We start from the raw sequence: 16497 nt of genomic DNA, 5'->3' as shown, positions 1-16497 counted from the left end.
TAAGAGGGGAGCTGGACCGGAAAGGACTTGGCGGGGTCTAGTTCAGCAGTTCCTGTAGGATGGGCCTCACGCAGCCAGCCCAGACCAAACGGAAAGACACTGGGACCCTGAAGCTCCCGGGGCAGAGCAGATCCCTGCTCAGCTCCCTTTCCATTCTCCTGTGCTGACCAGGAGGGCTCAGTGAGGGGCCGGTTAGGTTTCAATGCCTCTCGAAAGTGGCCAGTCTCTACGATGAGAGAGCTGGGCTTCAGCGGGTCCCCATGCGGCAAGTGGACTTTGTGAAAGACTCTTGTGTTCATTGTATTTCTTTCCATGGTTAACTTATTCATAGCAAGTGAGTCCTTTTAGTTCAAGATGGGGTCACAGCTCATCCAGGTGTTGGTGAGTGATGGACACTGATATCATTCCTTCGATGAGGAAGCCGCGGGCCCATCGAGGGTGGTGGGGTCTCTATGCCTCCTGACCCAGCCTCTCGCCACCCCTCCTGCCCAGGCCTCTTCTTCTTCACCCTCCTCTTCTACACGTTGTCCATCGCGGCCGTGACATTGCTGTTCATCTACTACACTCATCCCGGCACCTGCTACGAAGGCAAGGTCTTCATCGGCCTCAACCTCACTCTCTGCTTCTGTGTCTCCATTGTCGCCGTCCTGCCCAAGGTCCAGGTGAGTCTGCTTGTCTCTGCCCATCCTGACGCCGGGCCCCTTGGTGTGGGGGGACTTCTGGTAGGAACCTGGGGGTCTGGGGAAAGGCCATCAGTCATAGAGGCTTGGGCTAAGGGTGTGGGCTCCCGAGTTGGCCTCCTTGGCTTGGAGTCATAGCTTTCATGGCTACTTGCTAGGTGTCCTTGGGAAAGTGCCTTACCCTCTCTGTGCTTCTCTCTTCTCCCATGTAGAAATGAGGGTAATACCTATGCTTTGGAGTTATTTGCAGGATTGAGATAGAGTTTGTGAACCCAGAGAACAGGGCCTGGTCTATAGATATCTATCAGGCATTAACTATTGTTATCCTTGTTGTCTTTATGGAAATCGGGAGACCTTTAAGGGAGGACCACGGAGTGACATCTCCCAGAGCCCCTCAGCAAGCGGTGTTGGGAGGTGCTGTTGCAGTCCCCAGTCCCAGACCCTCTGGCATAACGGGTGGCCCCCCCAGGTCATCGTGAGCTCTTCAGCAAGAGAGCCCTATGAGCCCAGCAGTGCCTCACAGTTGGGGATGAGATCTCAGCCCACTGAGGGTTTCACAGGTAGCCTGGGGAGCCTTTGAGTGTCTTTAGCAGAAAGGTGGGGAACCTCCCTTCTCATCTCAGCCTTTATTTCCCGGTGAGAAAACTGAAACCCAGAGAGGGTGATGCCTCTGTCCCAGCTCACACAGTAATCAGTATTCATTCAGTAACGACTTCCAGAGCGCTTGCTGTGTGCTGAGCCCTCTCGGAGATGTTGGGGTGTAGCTGTGAGGGGAGACTAACAGCAGCTCCACGACCTCTTCTGTCACGTAGTCCAGGCACCGCCATCATCCCCACTTTCCAGACCAGTAAGGGGAGACTGAGAGGAGGAGAGAGACACGCCTGAGGTTGCACAGCTTGGGGGGCAGGGGGTGAGCCGGGGGCGGCGCTGGCAGATTGGACCCCAAGCCTGTGCTCCTTAACGAAGTTTGGATTCCTGTTTCCAAGCATGTGTGTGGTGAGGGTGGGGAAGAACAGCTGGCAGGAGACGAGGCCAAGGGAGATAATTTTGGATCATACATGCTATGTGGGAAATAAAAGAGAGTGGGCAAAGGTGGGCAGGCCAGCAGGGAGGGGAGCGGGTGCTGCCGCGGGGTTAGGGTATTGGTGCCTCACTGAGAACTCCCAAGCTGCGGCCTGAAAGCCAAGGAGAGGCTGGCTGTGTGGAGATGTTGGGGAGGACCATGTCAGGGAGTGGGCACAGTGAGTGCAAAGGCCCTGAGGTGGGAGAGGGTTTAGTGGGTTCTGTGGACAGAGAGGAGGCCAGCTTGGCTGCAGCGCAGTCGGTGGGGAGGAGCTTGCTGGCAGGGGTGGGGGGCAGGTGGAAACGAAGGCAGGAGCAAAGCAAGGAGGGCTTTAATTCAGAATGTGAACGGATGCCACTCTGGGGTGGCGTTCTCAGAGGGGAGCGACTGGGATAGTCTGTTCAGAGAAAGAATGAGGATTCCACCTTTGAGTGGGCAAAGTGGGTGGTGGGTGGGTGGCCCAGGGGTTGTGTTCTCCTGAGGGGTGTGGGGTGGGATGGCTCTAGGGTGGCGGGGGTTCCTGAGGCCCCCCGGTGTGGTGTGAGTGAGCTAGGTGCAGGTGGGGCACCCCCCCAGTTCTGACGGGGCTCTTCCTGATGGACCGCTCTTACCAGGAAGCCCAGCCCAACTCGGGTCTGCTGCAGGCCTCAGTCATCACGCTCTACACCATGTTTGTCACCTGGCTTGCCCTGTCCAGTGTCCCCGGTGAGTACAGGCCTGGGTTTGGGGAAGCCTGGGCTCATTTCTGGGTCAGCAGCAGGCTTCCAGTGGGCTGGGGACCCTCACAGGTGACAGGGACATCTCAGCCCAACCTGAACCCCCTCTTAGTCCTTCAGGGAGGTAGGAGGACCCTAGCTGTTCCTGGAACTCTTTCTCTGTCGTTTGTCTGCCATGTTCTGTCTGTTGCTGGGATTTGGATGGTCAGTTGTATGTCTGTCTGTCCGTTTGGGTTGGCTCTCGACCCTTCCTCAGACCTGGCCTACAGGGGCTGAGGGGGACCATGCTCCCATCTCTAGACCAGAAATGCAACCCCCACCTGCTGACACGCTTCGGCAACGAGACGATCCTGGCGGGCCCTGATGGCTACGAGACTCACTGGTGGGATGCCCCGAACATCGTGGGACTCATTGTCTTTATCCTGTGCACGCTCTTCATCGGGTATGGGGGAGGCACCTAACTTCTGGGGAGGCATCATACCGGGGTCCTGAGCGTGCGAGTGAGGGGAGGACGTGGGAGCCGCGACCCCAAGGAGGATAGCCCTGTGCTCGTGCAGAATGGAATCCCTCTGAGGGTGCAGTGTGACTGGGCAGCAGGGGCATGGCTGGACACTGCCTCCTGGCCCAGAGCCCCCTTCTTGCACGCCAGCCTGGCATGTGTCCAGCTCAGTAGGGTGAAGGCACCTAGGGGGGACCAGGGAAGAAGCCTGGACTGCGGCCAACAGGGATGGGCTGTGTCACTCACCTGCTATGGGATCTCGGGGCAAGTGGCTTCACCTTTCTGAGCTTTTGTGATGGTGGAGGATGGTAACCTCCAATGCCGGGGGTGGTGGGGACCCCACAGTGTCACCTGGGAGAGGGCAGCTCAGACTGAATAGCACATAACATCTTTTTTTTAAAGGAGCCTCTTAACAAGGGCTTATCAGTGTGGACTCTGGAGCCAAACTGCCTGTGTTTGAACGTGGCCGTACCACATAGCAGCGGGGCGATCTTGGGCAGGTTGCTGCATCTTTCTGTGCCTTGGTTTGCTTATCTGTCAAACAAGGATAAAAATAGTCCCTACTTCGCAGGGTTGTGGAAGGGCGGTCGATGAGTTAGTATGCATAAGGCACTTAGAAAAGAACTTGGCAAGTAGTTGGTGCCAAATCATTGTTTGCTTTTATTGCAAATAACTGGGAGAGTCTGCACAGCTGGGGGGCTGCAAGCGAGTGGCTGTTGTGTAAGTCACCAGACCGTAACATGAGTGGAACTGGCAAGCACACCAAGTCCGGCGGACCCACAGCCGGCTCTGCGGGGCCCACGGCCGGCGCTGCTCTCTCCATCCCTGCATGGCTGCCTGGAGGAGGCCTCCGCCCAGTTCCTCTGCCCTCCCGGAGTCGTCCCTCCATTCCGGACAGGGCATGTTTTCTTCTAAGCAGCACACCTGTCTCCCAACATTCTGAGGCTGTTTCATATTTTGTTTCGCCCTTTTTTCATAGCCTGAGGAAGTCACTCTTTGTTGCCTCATTTGATGCTTTTCTCAACCAGGGAAGACTCAGATCCCCTCCCTGGTACAGATAAGGAGATGGGAGGTTCAGGAGGAGCGGCCCCCTGTCTGAGCCCACATGGTGGCTGCAGAGCCCCCAGACTCAGAGTGGCGCCCCTGCTGCTCCCCAGACTCACCTCCCTGGACTGTGGTCACGGGGCTGTGCTTCTGAGAGCCCAGGGGCCTTAAAAAAGCATAGTGCTTTTTAAAGTTTTATTTATTTACTCAAGAGAAAGAGAGAGAGAGAATGCAGGAGGAGGGGGCAGAGGGAGACTCTCCTGTGGAGTGCAGAGCTGGACACAGGGCTCGATCCTGCGACCCTGAGATTGTGACCCGAGCCGAAATCAAGAGTAGGACGCCTAACCGACTGAACCACCCAGGTGCCCCCTTAGCACACAGTTCTGAAAACCCAGAGAGCAAGGAAGCAGGGGTAGCTACAAGGGCAGGGACTGCTGCGGACGGCTGCCATGCCCAGCCGTGTCACCAGGACCTGGGCTCCCAAGCGCTGGAGATCAGCGTGATGTCTGATGATAACTGGGATCAGGAGAAGCTCCGCGGGTGACTTCTTAGCTTGGTGGGGTCCCCATCTCCTTCTGGGTCACTTTTTTTTTCCCAAATGCGAGTTGGATTTTCAGAATTGCCCATGTGTCTCACTCTATTAAATACTGTTAAAAATTACATTACAGAAATGACCAAAAAAATCATTACTGCTGGTGGTTTTTTTTTTTTTTAAATCATAAACATGAAGAAAGGGGACGTCATTAGTAAAACTACTCTAGAAGGAAAACAAACTTAATGGCAGATGAGTACTCTTCATTATTAATATGGTCAGTGGGTGCCGTCCCGGGGATGGTCCCTTGCAGGACTGGGCACTCAGTACATATTTACGGGATTGGCAGATGGACAGCCTGAATAACAGCGCCTGTTTTTCTAGTTTATACTCTGTGCTGTGCTCCTTATTACTGCTCCTGGCAGCTCTACAAGGGAGGTACTGTAACCCCTCATTTTACAGAGGCTCAGAGAGGTTAAGTGTCTTGCCTAAGGCCACATAGGAAGTGGAGGTGGCTTTCAGAGTCAGAGCAGTGAGTGGGTGGGCCCAGAGCCGCACCACCATGCCACCCTTAGGACCAATGTTGTGGCTCACGAGGCCCCCCGGGGCTTCCTCTCTGCCCCTCCCCTCCCTCCCCGACAGGCTGCGCTCCTCAGACCACCGGCAGGTGAACAGCCTGATGCAGACAGAGGAGGGCCAGTCGGCGCCAGAGATCATGCAGCAGCGGCAGGTGGTGGCAGAGTGCCGGGGCCAGGCCTACGACAATGAGCAGGACGGTGTCACCTACAGCTACTCCTTCTTCCACTTCTGCCTGGTGCTTGCGTCCCTGCACATCATGATGACCCTTACCAACTGGTACAGGTACACGAACCCAGGCCGGGCATGGACTGCATGGGCTGTGCAGGGGCGTGGGCGCCGCATACATCCTCTCCCCTCTCCCCCCCTCCCCCCCTCCATCCCTCCACCCCGGCTTCTCCTGATGCCTGCTGCAGGTTTGGCCACAGAGGGGTCTGTCTGGGACCCTCCACAGAGCCTGCCCGTCCAGGCCCCAGCTGCCAGGCCAGTCTGCTCAGTAGCTTGTGCCTTCCCTAAGTGCCTGAGAAAGGTGGGGGGGGGGGGTTACAGGAGGGGACGCTGGGCCTGTGCAGGGCAGATGAGGCTTTACAGATCAAGAGTATAAGGTCTGAGTTGGGATTCGTGACTGGAGGGTTAGGATTAGAGTGTGCGGTTAGAATTGGTTACAGGATCAAGAATAGGAGTCCTGAAGTCAAGGGTTGGGGACTGGGGCCATATGAAGTCACAGATTTGGTTCTTCTGGTTAGAATTGGGGTTAGCAGGCTATAAAGCCAGGTTTGAAGTTGCGAGGTCATGGAACTTAAATCAGAGTAGCAAGGTCAGGGCTCAGGACTGGTGTTACAGAGTCAAGGGTTGGAATTAAGGTCAGAGATATCAGAACTTGGTCTTAAGGTCAGGGTTCAGGGATGGAGTTATAGGATTGAGGGTCAGAGTCAAGGTTGGAGGTCAGGACTAAGGTCAGGAGCTCTGGGGTCCCAAAGGCAGGGACCAGGAGACAGGTTATAATATTAGAGTCTAAGACTGGGGTCAGTGTTGAAATTGAGGTCAGGGTCAGGTCTGTGGTATTAATCAAAAGCCACATTTAAGGTCAAAGACAGAACCAAGGCCAAATATCAAAAATATCAGAGATCGGGGGCTAGAGTTACAGAGTAAGAGCCAGAGTCGAAGTCAGGGGTCACAACTGGGTTGTAGGGTCAGGACCAGGACTGAGGTCACTGGGACGATGGTGTGTTCCAGACCTGGCGAGACCCGGAAGTTGATCAGCACGTGGACCGCCGTGTGGGTGAAGATCTGTGCCAGCTGGGCGGGGCTGCTCCTTTACCTGTGGACCCTGGTGGCCCCTCTCCTCCTGCCAAACAGGGACTTCAGCTGAGGTGGCCCGCCCAACTGGTGCCTTGGGGCTCAGGGAGTCAGCCACGCTGAGCTCCCTACCCCAGCCCACCTCCAGGACTTGCTCCGGAGCTGGGCCCCCTGTTCTTAGTGCCTTTGGGGATGGGGAACCTCAGACCCAAACCTGAGCCCCACCTTCCCACTGCCTCCAGACCACAGAGCTGCCTCTTCCTTACCCTTGTTCCCCATCCCTTGCACTCACCCTCTTGGGAAAAAAGGGGCCCTTATTTTTAGGCTCTCCAGGAGAGGGATCCCAAGGAGACAAACCCTCAGAGCCACTCCCCAGGATGGGGTCCCCAGCACTGAGGCCCCGGGTGGTGCTGACCATATCCCCCAGGGCACACCGCCCCCTTCTGGGACTCCGTGCCTTACTGAGTCTCCACAACTTTGCGCAATAAAGCAGCTAATGTATGTACCTGCCCGTGTTCTGTGCCCCCCATGCTTGGGCGCGGCCACCATGCCTTCTGGGGCCAGTGTGGGGGCAGAAACAATGTCAGAGCAGAGGAGGCCAGATGAGGGACCCCAGGCTCTGTTCTGTAAGGCCTGGAGAGCCTTGGGGCAGAGGAAGGGGAGACTACAGGCGAAGGAGGATAAAGGGAGTCTGGGGGCCAGGAAAGGCACTGGAGCAGTGTCCACATGAGGGGTGGTAAGGCCAGAGTCAGGGTGGAGTGGAGAGTTTGGTGGCTGATGGGGCCATCTTCATCATCCTGCCAGTGCCTGCCCTGAGCTCCCGCCCATCTCCAGCCCGCCGCCAGGGGCCTACTCCTTCTTCCTGCCATAGCCATGGTCCTTGTCACCAGCTCTGGGCCAGGTGCCTTGGGGAATGCAGAGAAGAATCTGACCCAGCGCCAGACTTAGGGCATGGTGGGACGTGCACTGGAGTCAGCCGAGTGGGTCTGGATCCGGTGAATCTTGGAAGCCGTGGGGCTTGTATGGGTCTCCAAGCGAGTCCTACCCCTCTGGGCCCTGGCTGCTCACCCATCAGTCGAACGGACACCTCCCGCTCCCGAGCTGCTATGAGGCATGGATGAAGCAGCCCGGCAGGTGCCCCAAAAGCCCCATGGGTTTCCATCTCTAAAGGCACATGGTAATGCAGCGGGAACAACAGGCTCCTGACTGTGGCCCCAGAGCCTGGTCCCGACACAGTGACTGCCCACAGGCCATGCACCCTCTCCATTTGCAGGTGTGACAAATAGATAGGACATGACTCGGTTTGATGGGTGCTGGGGGTGTGGTGGCCAGGGACACAGCCTGTTTCCAGGGAGCTCGTGGGTCACAAGGGCTGTGGGGGTGCCCGGGCTATAATGAGGGGACGCCTGCCATGGGCTGGGCATGAGGACGGACATCCTACAGAATGAGTGGGCACCAGCCAGCTCTAGAGGAATGAAAATGCTCGAGGCACAGGGGACAGCATGTGAATAAGAGAGAGTGGGGCATTCCAGGACAGTGTGGAGTGTGGGGTGGCTGGTCATCATGGAGCGTGCAGGTCAGGAGATGCTGAGCTGAAAGGTGGGCCAGCCCCAATCACACAGGCCTTTGAGGGCCATTGCGAAGAGACCAGATGTTACCCTCAGTGCAGAGGGGAGCCATGGAAGGTTTTGGAGCAGGGTAGAAGCAGTGAAGGTGTGAGGTAGTCATGGGGGAAGTTCTGGAAGGCTTCAAACAGAGCAGTGACATGGTCAAGGTGGTATTTTAGAAGGATTTCCCTGAATGAAGGGAAGGGTTGGTAGCTCGGACAGGTACCAGGGCCCGGGAATGAAGAGAAGTGGTGGGGCAGGTACTAGGGGAGGGGCAGAGGACGTTGTTTCTCAACCCTGGGACAGATCCTGGGGAAGGTCTTGGCCCTGGGTGCCTTTCAGCCCAAGGAAACCCTCTCCATGGAGCAGCCCGAACCTCCTTTCACCTTTGGGAGAAGAAGCCCACACCATGCTCCTGATAACCTTTTCTTTTTTTTTTTTTTTAATGACTTTGTAGAAGTGAACTATTTTATCCTGCTTTTGTATCATGTTGCTCTACAGTTTTCAAATTATTCATTCAACAAACATGCACTGAGCATGAGTTCTGGGCCAGGGTCTAAGCCAGGGCGGGCCTAATCGGGAAGGAGGCGAGGCCAGGCTGAAGAGTCTGAATGCCCGGTGAAGGAGTTTCAGGTCCCAACTTGGAGGTCACCACCTCTGAGAAGCCACCTGGATTTCTCCCAGACAGGTCAAAGGGCCTCCCCCACCCCCCAGCGATGTTATTTCCCCAGTGGCCATTCAGTCCCCCAGTCAGGCGGTGGTCTCACTCACTCACCTGGTGGGCATTGTGGTGGAGGTGGAGGCAGATGTCAGGGCTGACTGCTGCCCACCCAGGGGTCTGGCTGCAGGGTCTGGCCCGCAGAGGGTCTGGCCCCTTGTCTCCTGCTGCCCAGCCCCATGGCTTCCACATGTCCTCCCTCCCTCCCTCCCTTCCTTTCTTTCCACCTTCCTCCCTACCCCTTCTTCCTCCCTTCTCCACACCCCCCCCTCCTTTCTGACCTCCCATCTCTTTTCCTTCATACGCTCTCCTCTGTGGTCTCTCTCCCCTCTCTCTTTCTTTTGTCACCTCCTCTTTCATGGGTCTGTGGGACAGGCCCATAGGACACCGCCCTTTTGGTGGGCTAGTCCCTGACAGGCAGGTCTGTGACAGAGAGCAGCACAGCTCTGGACCAGACTGTCGAAGTGCTCTCTGGGCAGAGCAAGTATGAAGCCCACAGATCAGTGTGGGGACTGGAAAGCTCTCTGGGCTCAGCTCCAGTCCTGTGTGCCCCACCTCGCTTCTGTAAAATGGCAACAGTGGCAGTTTTGTAAACCATAAAGCCTGGTGCTTGGCAGAGCCAGATGATGCAGTTAACCAGCAGACATTCCTCATCCCCTCTCCCTTTCCAGCCAGCATCATGAAGGCCGGAAAAGTCAAGGGGTCCCTTTGCAGCTTCCTGGAGAGCAGTGGGTACCTCATAACGAGCCCACTAATGGCATCCGAAGGAGAAGGCTAAGGGGCAATTCCAGGAAAGGGGCTGTTTTTCTTCTTTGGGGGGCTGCTCCTTCTCCCCTTTTTCTACCTTAACACGAATGAGATGGCTGGGGCTACAGCAGCTATCTTGGGACAGTGAGGCAACAAGCCCGAGGGTGAGAAACCAACAAGGTGAGGACCTAGTACAGAGAACTGGAAGGGCTCTGGGTGCTTGATGTGTCCTGCTGGGCCTGTCCCTGCGCTTCTGTTATGTGAGGAAAACAAATGTCAATGTGTTTCGGCCCCTGGTGGTTGGGTATTAGTTCCTTGCTGCTGAATGTATATCTGATATGACATGTGAGACGATCATTAATTTCAGCAATAATAAAAATAATAAACTAGAGAAACTGGTCTCCATGACTCAGGACTATTGGGTGGCAAGAGTATAGCACACACACTCAGTATCCATGTATATATTTAGAAATAAATGTATACTATATGCATTTATATAATATACATATGTTTAGTATCAGGAGAAACTGACAAGATAGTTTTTTGAGATAGTAATTTTTTTTCTCCTTTAGGAAAAACACAGGAGAAGAAAGTTCTAGATCTCCCTGCCTTGGGGGAGTTTTGAGGAAGTGTGGGAAGCAGGAGAAGGAGGTTGCTTGCAAAATAACTTCCCCTGCTAGCTTTGGCAACCAAAAGCCCAGTCTGTTGAGAAGCTTCTGGGCAGTGGGGGAGGGGCAGTGAGAGAGCAGCCAAGGTGCCTCCTGGAGGGAGAGGAGAGAGAAAGAGCCCCTGCAGGAACTTGATGAGAGATGGGCCATTTCTCCGAGACCCTAAAGAAGTTCTCTGTGAAGAAGAAACAGAAGGTTGTGGGTTCCCTGAGCAAGGATGGGCAACCCAGTTCCTGCTGAGTTAGGGGAACTGTTCAGGTCTGGGGAAGGAGGTGTCTGGGGGAATGGAAATTCAGTTTCCACCAGGCAACAGGTTTCTCCCGTTCTGCCGCTGCCTCACGGCTCTATGTGACCCCAGGACTTTTTCACTATCTCAGAATGGACCCCGAGTGTGCCGGGGAGGACAGTGAAGAAGGGCTGAGGTTGAATTTCCTACCAGCCTGGCAGGATGGGGCTTTGGATAGAAAGTGAGATGATGTAAAACAAATGAACAGGTGCTGTTCGTGGCACACGTGTGCACTGAGCTTCATACCCACTTGGAGATCATTTTATAACTTAGTTTTTTTTTTTTTAAGATTTTTATTTATTTATTTATTTGACAGACAGAGATCACAATTAGGCGGAGAGGCAGGCAGAGAGGTGGGGGAGCGGGGGAAGCAGGCTCCCTGCTGAACAGGGAGCCTGATGCGGGGCTCAATCCCAGGATCCTGAGATCATGACCTGAGCTGAAGGCAGAGGCTTAACCCACTGAGCCACCCAGGCGCCCCGGAGATCATTTTAGCTCCAAGGTGTGTTCATGGCCGACCGTACAAGAGTGCAAAACGCATTCACCTGCTTCACTTCTTCAAGCAACAGCAAGGGAGCCTCCTGAACGAATATTCTATAAGTCACTTCACTGATCCTCAGTTGATGGGCATTTATATTGTTTTCAGTGGTTTTCTTTCTTCCATTCCATTTTGTTTTGTCACCCGTTGTGTTGATTCCGGAAGATTGCTGGGTTGCAGGAAGGGCATGGAGCCCAGAGCCAAGGCCCTTTAGGTTTTTACCTTGGCTTTGCACCTAGCTGCTGTGACCTCTCTGGGTCTCAGTTTCCCCATCTGCAGAATGGGGCTTATAGTAGCCCCCGCCCCGTGGGATGTTGCCATGGTCAGGAAAGGCATGTCTTTAAAGGGCCTGGCACCATTCTGGGCTCAGAGTGGGGGTCCCCAAGAACAGTGACTCCTTCCTTTCCCTGGCTGTCAGTCCTCAGGAACTGAGACAAAAGGCTAGGCCAACAGTTGAGGTCGCCTTAGCCTTCTCTCTACCTCCAGAGATGCCAGCCCTTGGCTCTGCTCAGCCTGGGTGTGAATAATGGTGGCAGGAAGTGGGGACGAAAATAGTAACAGGAACCAACGTGTGGTGAGTGGTGGGTTCCTGGGTATCCAGCCTAGAAGAAGGAGCTTTGACCCCTAAGCAAGTCTGTTAATGCACAGAACAGGAAATCTGTTAGAGAGGAGGAAGATGGAGGGAGGCCCTGACCCCACCCCCCCGTCTCCCCTACCCCTCAGTCTAAATCAGCCTTCGCATTTTCCTTAGTGTACTCTCTGTTTCTCAGCATAGCCATCATTACTGGGAGCGATTCTGTGTCCTTTGTGTGGTTTTCACTGTATCGTCTGACTCTTCCTAAAGTCAACAAGGGGAGAACCTACAGTATCCCTGGTGCCTAGAACAAAGCCCGATAAAGAGAATGTGCTCAATGAGAGCCGCGTTAGTTGACTGACTGACCACGGCAACAAATAGTTGATTCTGGAACAGCCATGGGAAAGCCCAGGGTCTGGAGGGCTTGTCACCAAGTAGGAGGGAGAGGTGTCCTGGGCTGGGTCAAGAGGCCTGATGGCTCTTACTGAGATGTGCAGGGTCAGAAGAAAACTCCCAAGACGTGGCTTTGAACCTAAGACCTACGGGAGGGGCAAGGCCTCCCCACGGTGGGGCATGGCAGAGGCTCTGCAGTGAGAGGGCAGTTCTCCAGAGCCGAGATGCTGCAGCCTCATGGTGAGGGGCGTGGGCAGAGGTGGGAAGACCCAGGCTATGGTGTCCAGACCTTGCAAACTGCAGACTTGCAAGTACAGCTGGTTGGGCCTTTTCTGTCTTTTAAACAAGTGCCGTTGCAAGGATCGTGGTGTCTTGCTATGGTGACAGCACTCAACCTGTCCCCGCCGCGCCTCCTCAGTGTGCACCTGCTGCTTCCTCATGTGACTGCCACCTTGCCCCCAAACACCTCTGTTGGCAGCCCCGACACTGGGCGGGCACAGGGACTGTGACAGGGACAAAGGCAAGGTCTAGACCTGCCCTCTGTCTTCCACAGTGCCTTGGGGGCGATGGGCTTTGGCCTTGACCATTCTGGGTTCTGTTTTCCCAGGGGTCCTAGGCTGGTGAGGGTGGAAGGGCCCTCAGCAGGGACAGGACCCCATGGGGGCCAGATCCTGAGTCTGGATCCTGGCAGGCCCGGCTCCCATCCTTGCCGGTCCTCTGCCTCACATCCCTGAGCCTAGGCTTCCTCACGTGGGTCTCTGTGTTCAGCAGGAGTCTGCTTGTCCCTCTTCCCACTCTCTCTCTCTCTCTTTCTCTCTAAAAATAAATAAATAAAATCCTTTAAAAAAAAAATCAGCTGAAGGAAGACACTGAAAAGTAATCAAAGGAATCCTCACTTAAGGGGAACCGGAGACTGGAAAGGGGGCGATTTCATGGGGTGCCAGTCAATGTCCATCCCAGGAAGAACTGTCAATTATAGACCACAAGAGAAGAATCATCAGGAAAGAATCATCAGTTACAGGCCCCCAAAGGAAAAGCTGTAAGTTTGCTTTCCTGCATGAAATTAACAACCCCAGCAACCCAGCCAATGAGAAACCATCTTCACCCTGAGTTCGTGATTTCTCCAGGGGACTTTTGTTCAGAGCCATCTCTCCTGGGTGACTGGGGAGTGGGGTGGTGGCACACTTGGTTAAGCCTCTGACTATTGATTTTTGTCTCAGTTTGTGGTCTCAGGGTCATGAGATTGAGCCCCGTGTTGGGCTCTGTGCTCAGCACCGAGCCTGCTCAAGATTCTCTCTCCCTCCCTCTCCCTCTGTTGCACGCTCCCACCTGCCTCTTTCCCTAAAAAACTAAAAACAAACAAAATAAAACAAACAAAAAAACCCCCACCTCTCCTACCTTCTTTCTTCTCCATAAAATAACGTTCCTGTCTATGGTTGTTGGCCTAACCTATGGTTTGTGCCACAGCCCGAGTGTCCCGAATTGTAATTCCCTGACACTCCCAAATAAACCTGTTTTTGCTGGTCGAAAAACTTTTATTTTTAAGGTCATATCATGCAGGTTCTTTTTTTTTTTTTAATAAAGATTTTATTTATTTATTTGACAGAGAGAGACCACAAGTAGACGGAGAGGCAGGCAGAGAGAGAGAGAGGGAAGCAGGCTCCCCGCTGAGCAGAGAGCCCGATGTGGGACTCGATCCCAGGACCCTGAGATCACGACCCGAGCCGAAGGCAGTGGCTTAACCCACTGAGCCACCCAGGTGCCCCAGCATGCAGGTTCTAATATGAGAAAGCATCAGATGCTGAACTCCCTAACTGTCCTCTCCCCATGAAGTCAGGATGCATTCATTTCCGTGCATCCATGAGCCACAATTTGCATGGAACACACAGCCAACGAGGACAGCTCAACTGAACTTTGGCCTTCAGAATTTTGATTGGCCTCCATTATGCAGGCATGACTGATTGATGATTGGTTGATCCCGGTCTCCAGGTCAGCTGATAATGCGTGACCCAAATCCCCCATCCTAAATCACGTGGTTGGTCTTTCTGGTATGGCCAGCTCTCACCCTAAATTACACTGTTACTCTCTGGCTGGTCCTAAACGCCCAGGGAGGCGAAGATTCCTGGCCAGGAGCTGAGAACAAAGGTCAGACTTCTGTTTTGGCAAGGTTAAAGTCTCTTTTTTCCAACTTCATTGAGATACAATTGAAACATACTTTGTAGAAGTCTGAGGTGTACAATGTGTTCATTTGATACACTTATAAATTATAAAATGATTACCAAGGTAGTACCAGCTACATATCCATCCCATCATATAGTTACCATTTCTTTCTGTGGTGAGAACTCTGAAGATCTACTCTCTCAGCAGCATTCAATATATGATACAGTATCACTAGCTGTAATCCCCATGCTCTACTTTAGATTCTCAAACTTGTTAATTTTGTATTAGAAGTTGTACCCTTTGACCAGTATCCCCCCATTTCTCCCACTCCCCACCCCTGCTACTATTAAATTCTTTATTATTTACAAGATCAGCCTGGAAAATGACATGACTTTGGGGACTTCGAAGATCTCAGAGGAGCTACCTTGACTTTGCCTGCACTCACAGCTTGAGCAGTCTGGGGCTGCCGGTTGAGGACTTACAAGGAAACTTACCAGGAAACACAGCTAACACTTATGAGGATTTCCTTCGGCCAGCACTGGGTCAGCCTTCTCCATGCACTACATCATCTAACCCTCTTAACTTCACCACGAGGAGGAAGAGTATTCATGGCCTCATTTTGTGTATGAGAAAAGCATGGCAGGGAGTGGTTGATAACTCACCCAGGGTACACAACTAATAAGTGGAGAACCTAAGATTTGGACACAGGTTTGGGTGACATCCGAGTCCACCCTCTCTGCTGTCCTGCCCCCTGTATTCTAACACTATATATTTGGAGTCAAGTGTATTGGGTTCAGTTCTGGGTGCAGACACTTACAGGCTGTGTGATCTTGGCCAGGTCAAGGATTCTGAGTCTCAATTTCCTTATTGACAATATAGCTAATGGACCTCCCTTCAGTGTCCTCTCCCTCCTGCTGGTCTTCTGACTCTGGGAGATATTTACCCACCCGATTTCCCCCATGAGACAAGGGATCGCTGGAGGGGAGGAATTGCAACCTACCTATTCATTCACCTCAGGCCCCCTCCTGCCGCACTGTAGGTTTGCTGTTACTGAAATACATCAGAGCGCACCCCCAAAAGGCCGGCTGCAATGTCAAGTTCTGCAAGTCCTGCTAAGCAAGCAGGGAGGGGCGGGGGCAGGCATCCTCAGGGCTGGGTGCCCAGTGTGGAAGGAACTGGCAGGTGAAACCCTCCCTGGGAACCTGTTCACACTTCATATGGAAAACATGGACCTTATGCCCCGGGAGACCTGGCAGGGTTTAGGCTGATGTCATGATTTGCAGTGTGACCTTGGGCAAAGGACATAATTCCTTTGGCTTTGTTTTTTTCCATTGGGAAAATATGCCGGGAAGACTAGACCATTGGACAGTTACAGACTCTTTTCCTACCTTGGCCGAATGGCCCTCGGGAGCTCTGGTCCAGGTTCTCCCAGAGGGAACGCCTATGATGGTCTTTATGGTTCATGCTTCCTTCTCTCTGGTCTCTATGGCCTGTTACTCCCCTAACAGCCCCCCATCACATAGACTCATGCACGCTTATATGCATACACACATGCATCTGTGACCCACAAGCACAAACACATAGACATACAAACAGGTGCATAGCACATGTACGAGCACTGTGTCTCTCAGACACATGTGTTCATGCATGCAGAAGGCAGACACACGTTTGCATGCAGGGGACTGCCACACAGTACCCATTCACCCTGTCCCTGTGACCCTGCCCTGCAGTTGGAGCTAGAAAGCCGAAAACTCATTTTCTGGAGCTCCTTTCCTTTAGAGCTCTGGTTCTGGGTGACTTAGGTTCAGCCAGTTGGAGACACATGACCTTTGGAAGGTGGAAAGGAGTTTCTACAGATAAGCACTGTCTGTGGGTGTTTGTTTTTTCCTGTGGCCTTTTCTGGTACATGGGTCCAGGCGGGTGAGAGGTGGGACTGGACAGTGTGCTGGTGCGTATGCCGGTCTTGCTGATCAATTAATTGATCGTGGCAGGAGCAGCGTGGCTCTGTGGTGGGGACAGCAGGGGCTCCCTAATCTTGTTGGTTTTAGCCAGGGGTGGTGAGGGTCCAGAGACAGGGGAGCTCCCTTGGCAGCCAGCTTCCCCAGCGTGGCTATGGGTGTGGCTCCTGAAAGCTCAATGTTAAATTTGTTTTTTCAGGTCTGCTGACTATATAGAACATGTAACACTCTGTAATAAATGTCTTTCTATTTCAACTAGCTAGAGAACTTTCCGTTCTCTGCACCTAAATAAATCTTCAGGTCTTGGCTCCAATGTCCTGACTCCCTAGTCTTCCATTATGTGTTTCCCATTCTCCAATTACACCTGACTTTTGACACTGACCAATGTTGTATGGTGCCTACGGGATGGCTCCTTTGTACAGACACATCCCAAATGCCC

At 53.5% G+C, this 16497-nt stretch overlaps 1 protein-coding gene across 3 annotated transcripts in view; it reads left to right on the top strand.

Annotated features, from left to right (window-relative positions):
- The window catches only part of SERINC2 (serine incorporator 2), a 50749-nt gene extending 40869 nt beyond the window's left edge, over positions 1 to 9880 (top strand). For all 3 annotated transcript variants that reach the window (XM_047724307.1, XM_047724306.1, XM_047724308.1), the window contains exons 6-10: positions 493 to 662; positions 2358 to 2448; positions 2760 to 2901; positions 5177 to 5395; positions 6347 to 9880. In XM_047724307.1, the coding sequence (XP_047580263.1) occupies positions 493 to 662; positions 2358 to 2448; positions 2760 to 2901; positions 5177 to 5395; positions 6347 to 6482 (758 nt within the window). In that variant the 3' untranslated portion in view covers positions 6483 to 9880. The remainder of the gene's footprint in view (positions 1 to 492; positions 663 to 2357; positions 2449 to 2759; positions 2902 to 5176; positions 5396 to 6346) is intronic.
- Positions 9881 to 16497: the final 6617 nt, after the last annotated feature.

This window comes from Lutra lutra, chromosome 4 (genome assembly GCF_902655055.1).
Source record: "Lutra lutra chromosome 4, mLutLut1.2, whole genome shotgun sequence".
NCBI classification, from domain to species: Eukaryota; Metazoa; Chordata; class Mammalia; order Carnivora; family Mustelidae; genus Lutra; species Lutra lutra.
This window is presented reverse-complemented; position numbering and strand designations above follow the sequence as displayed.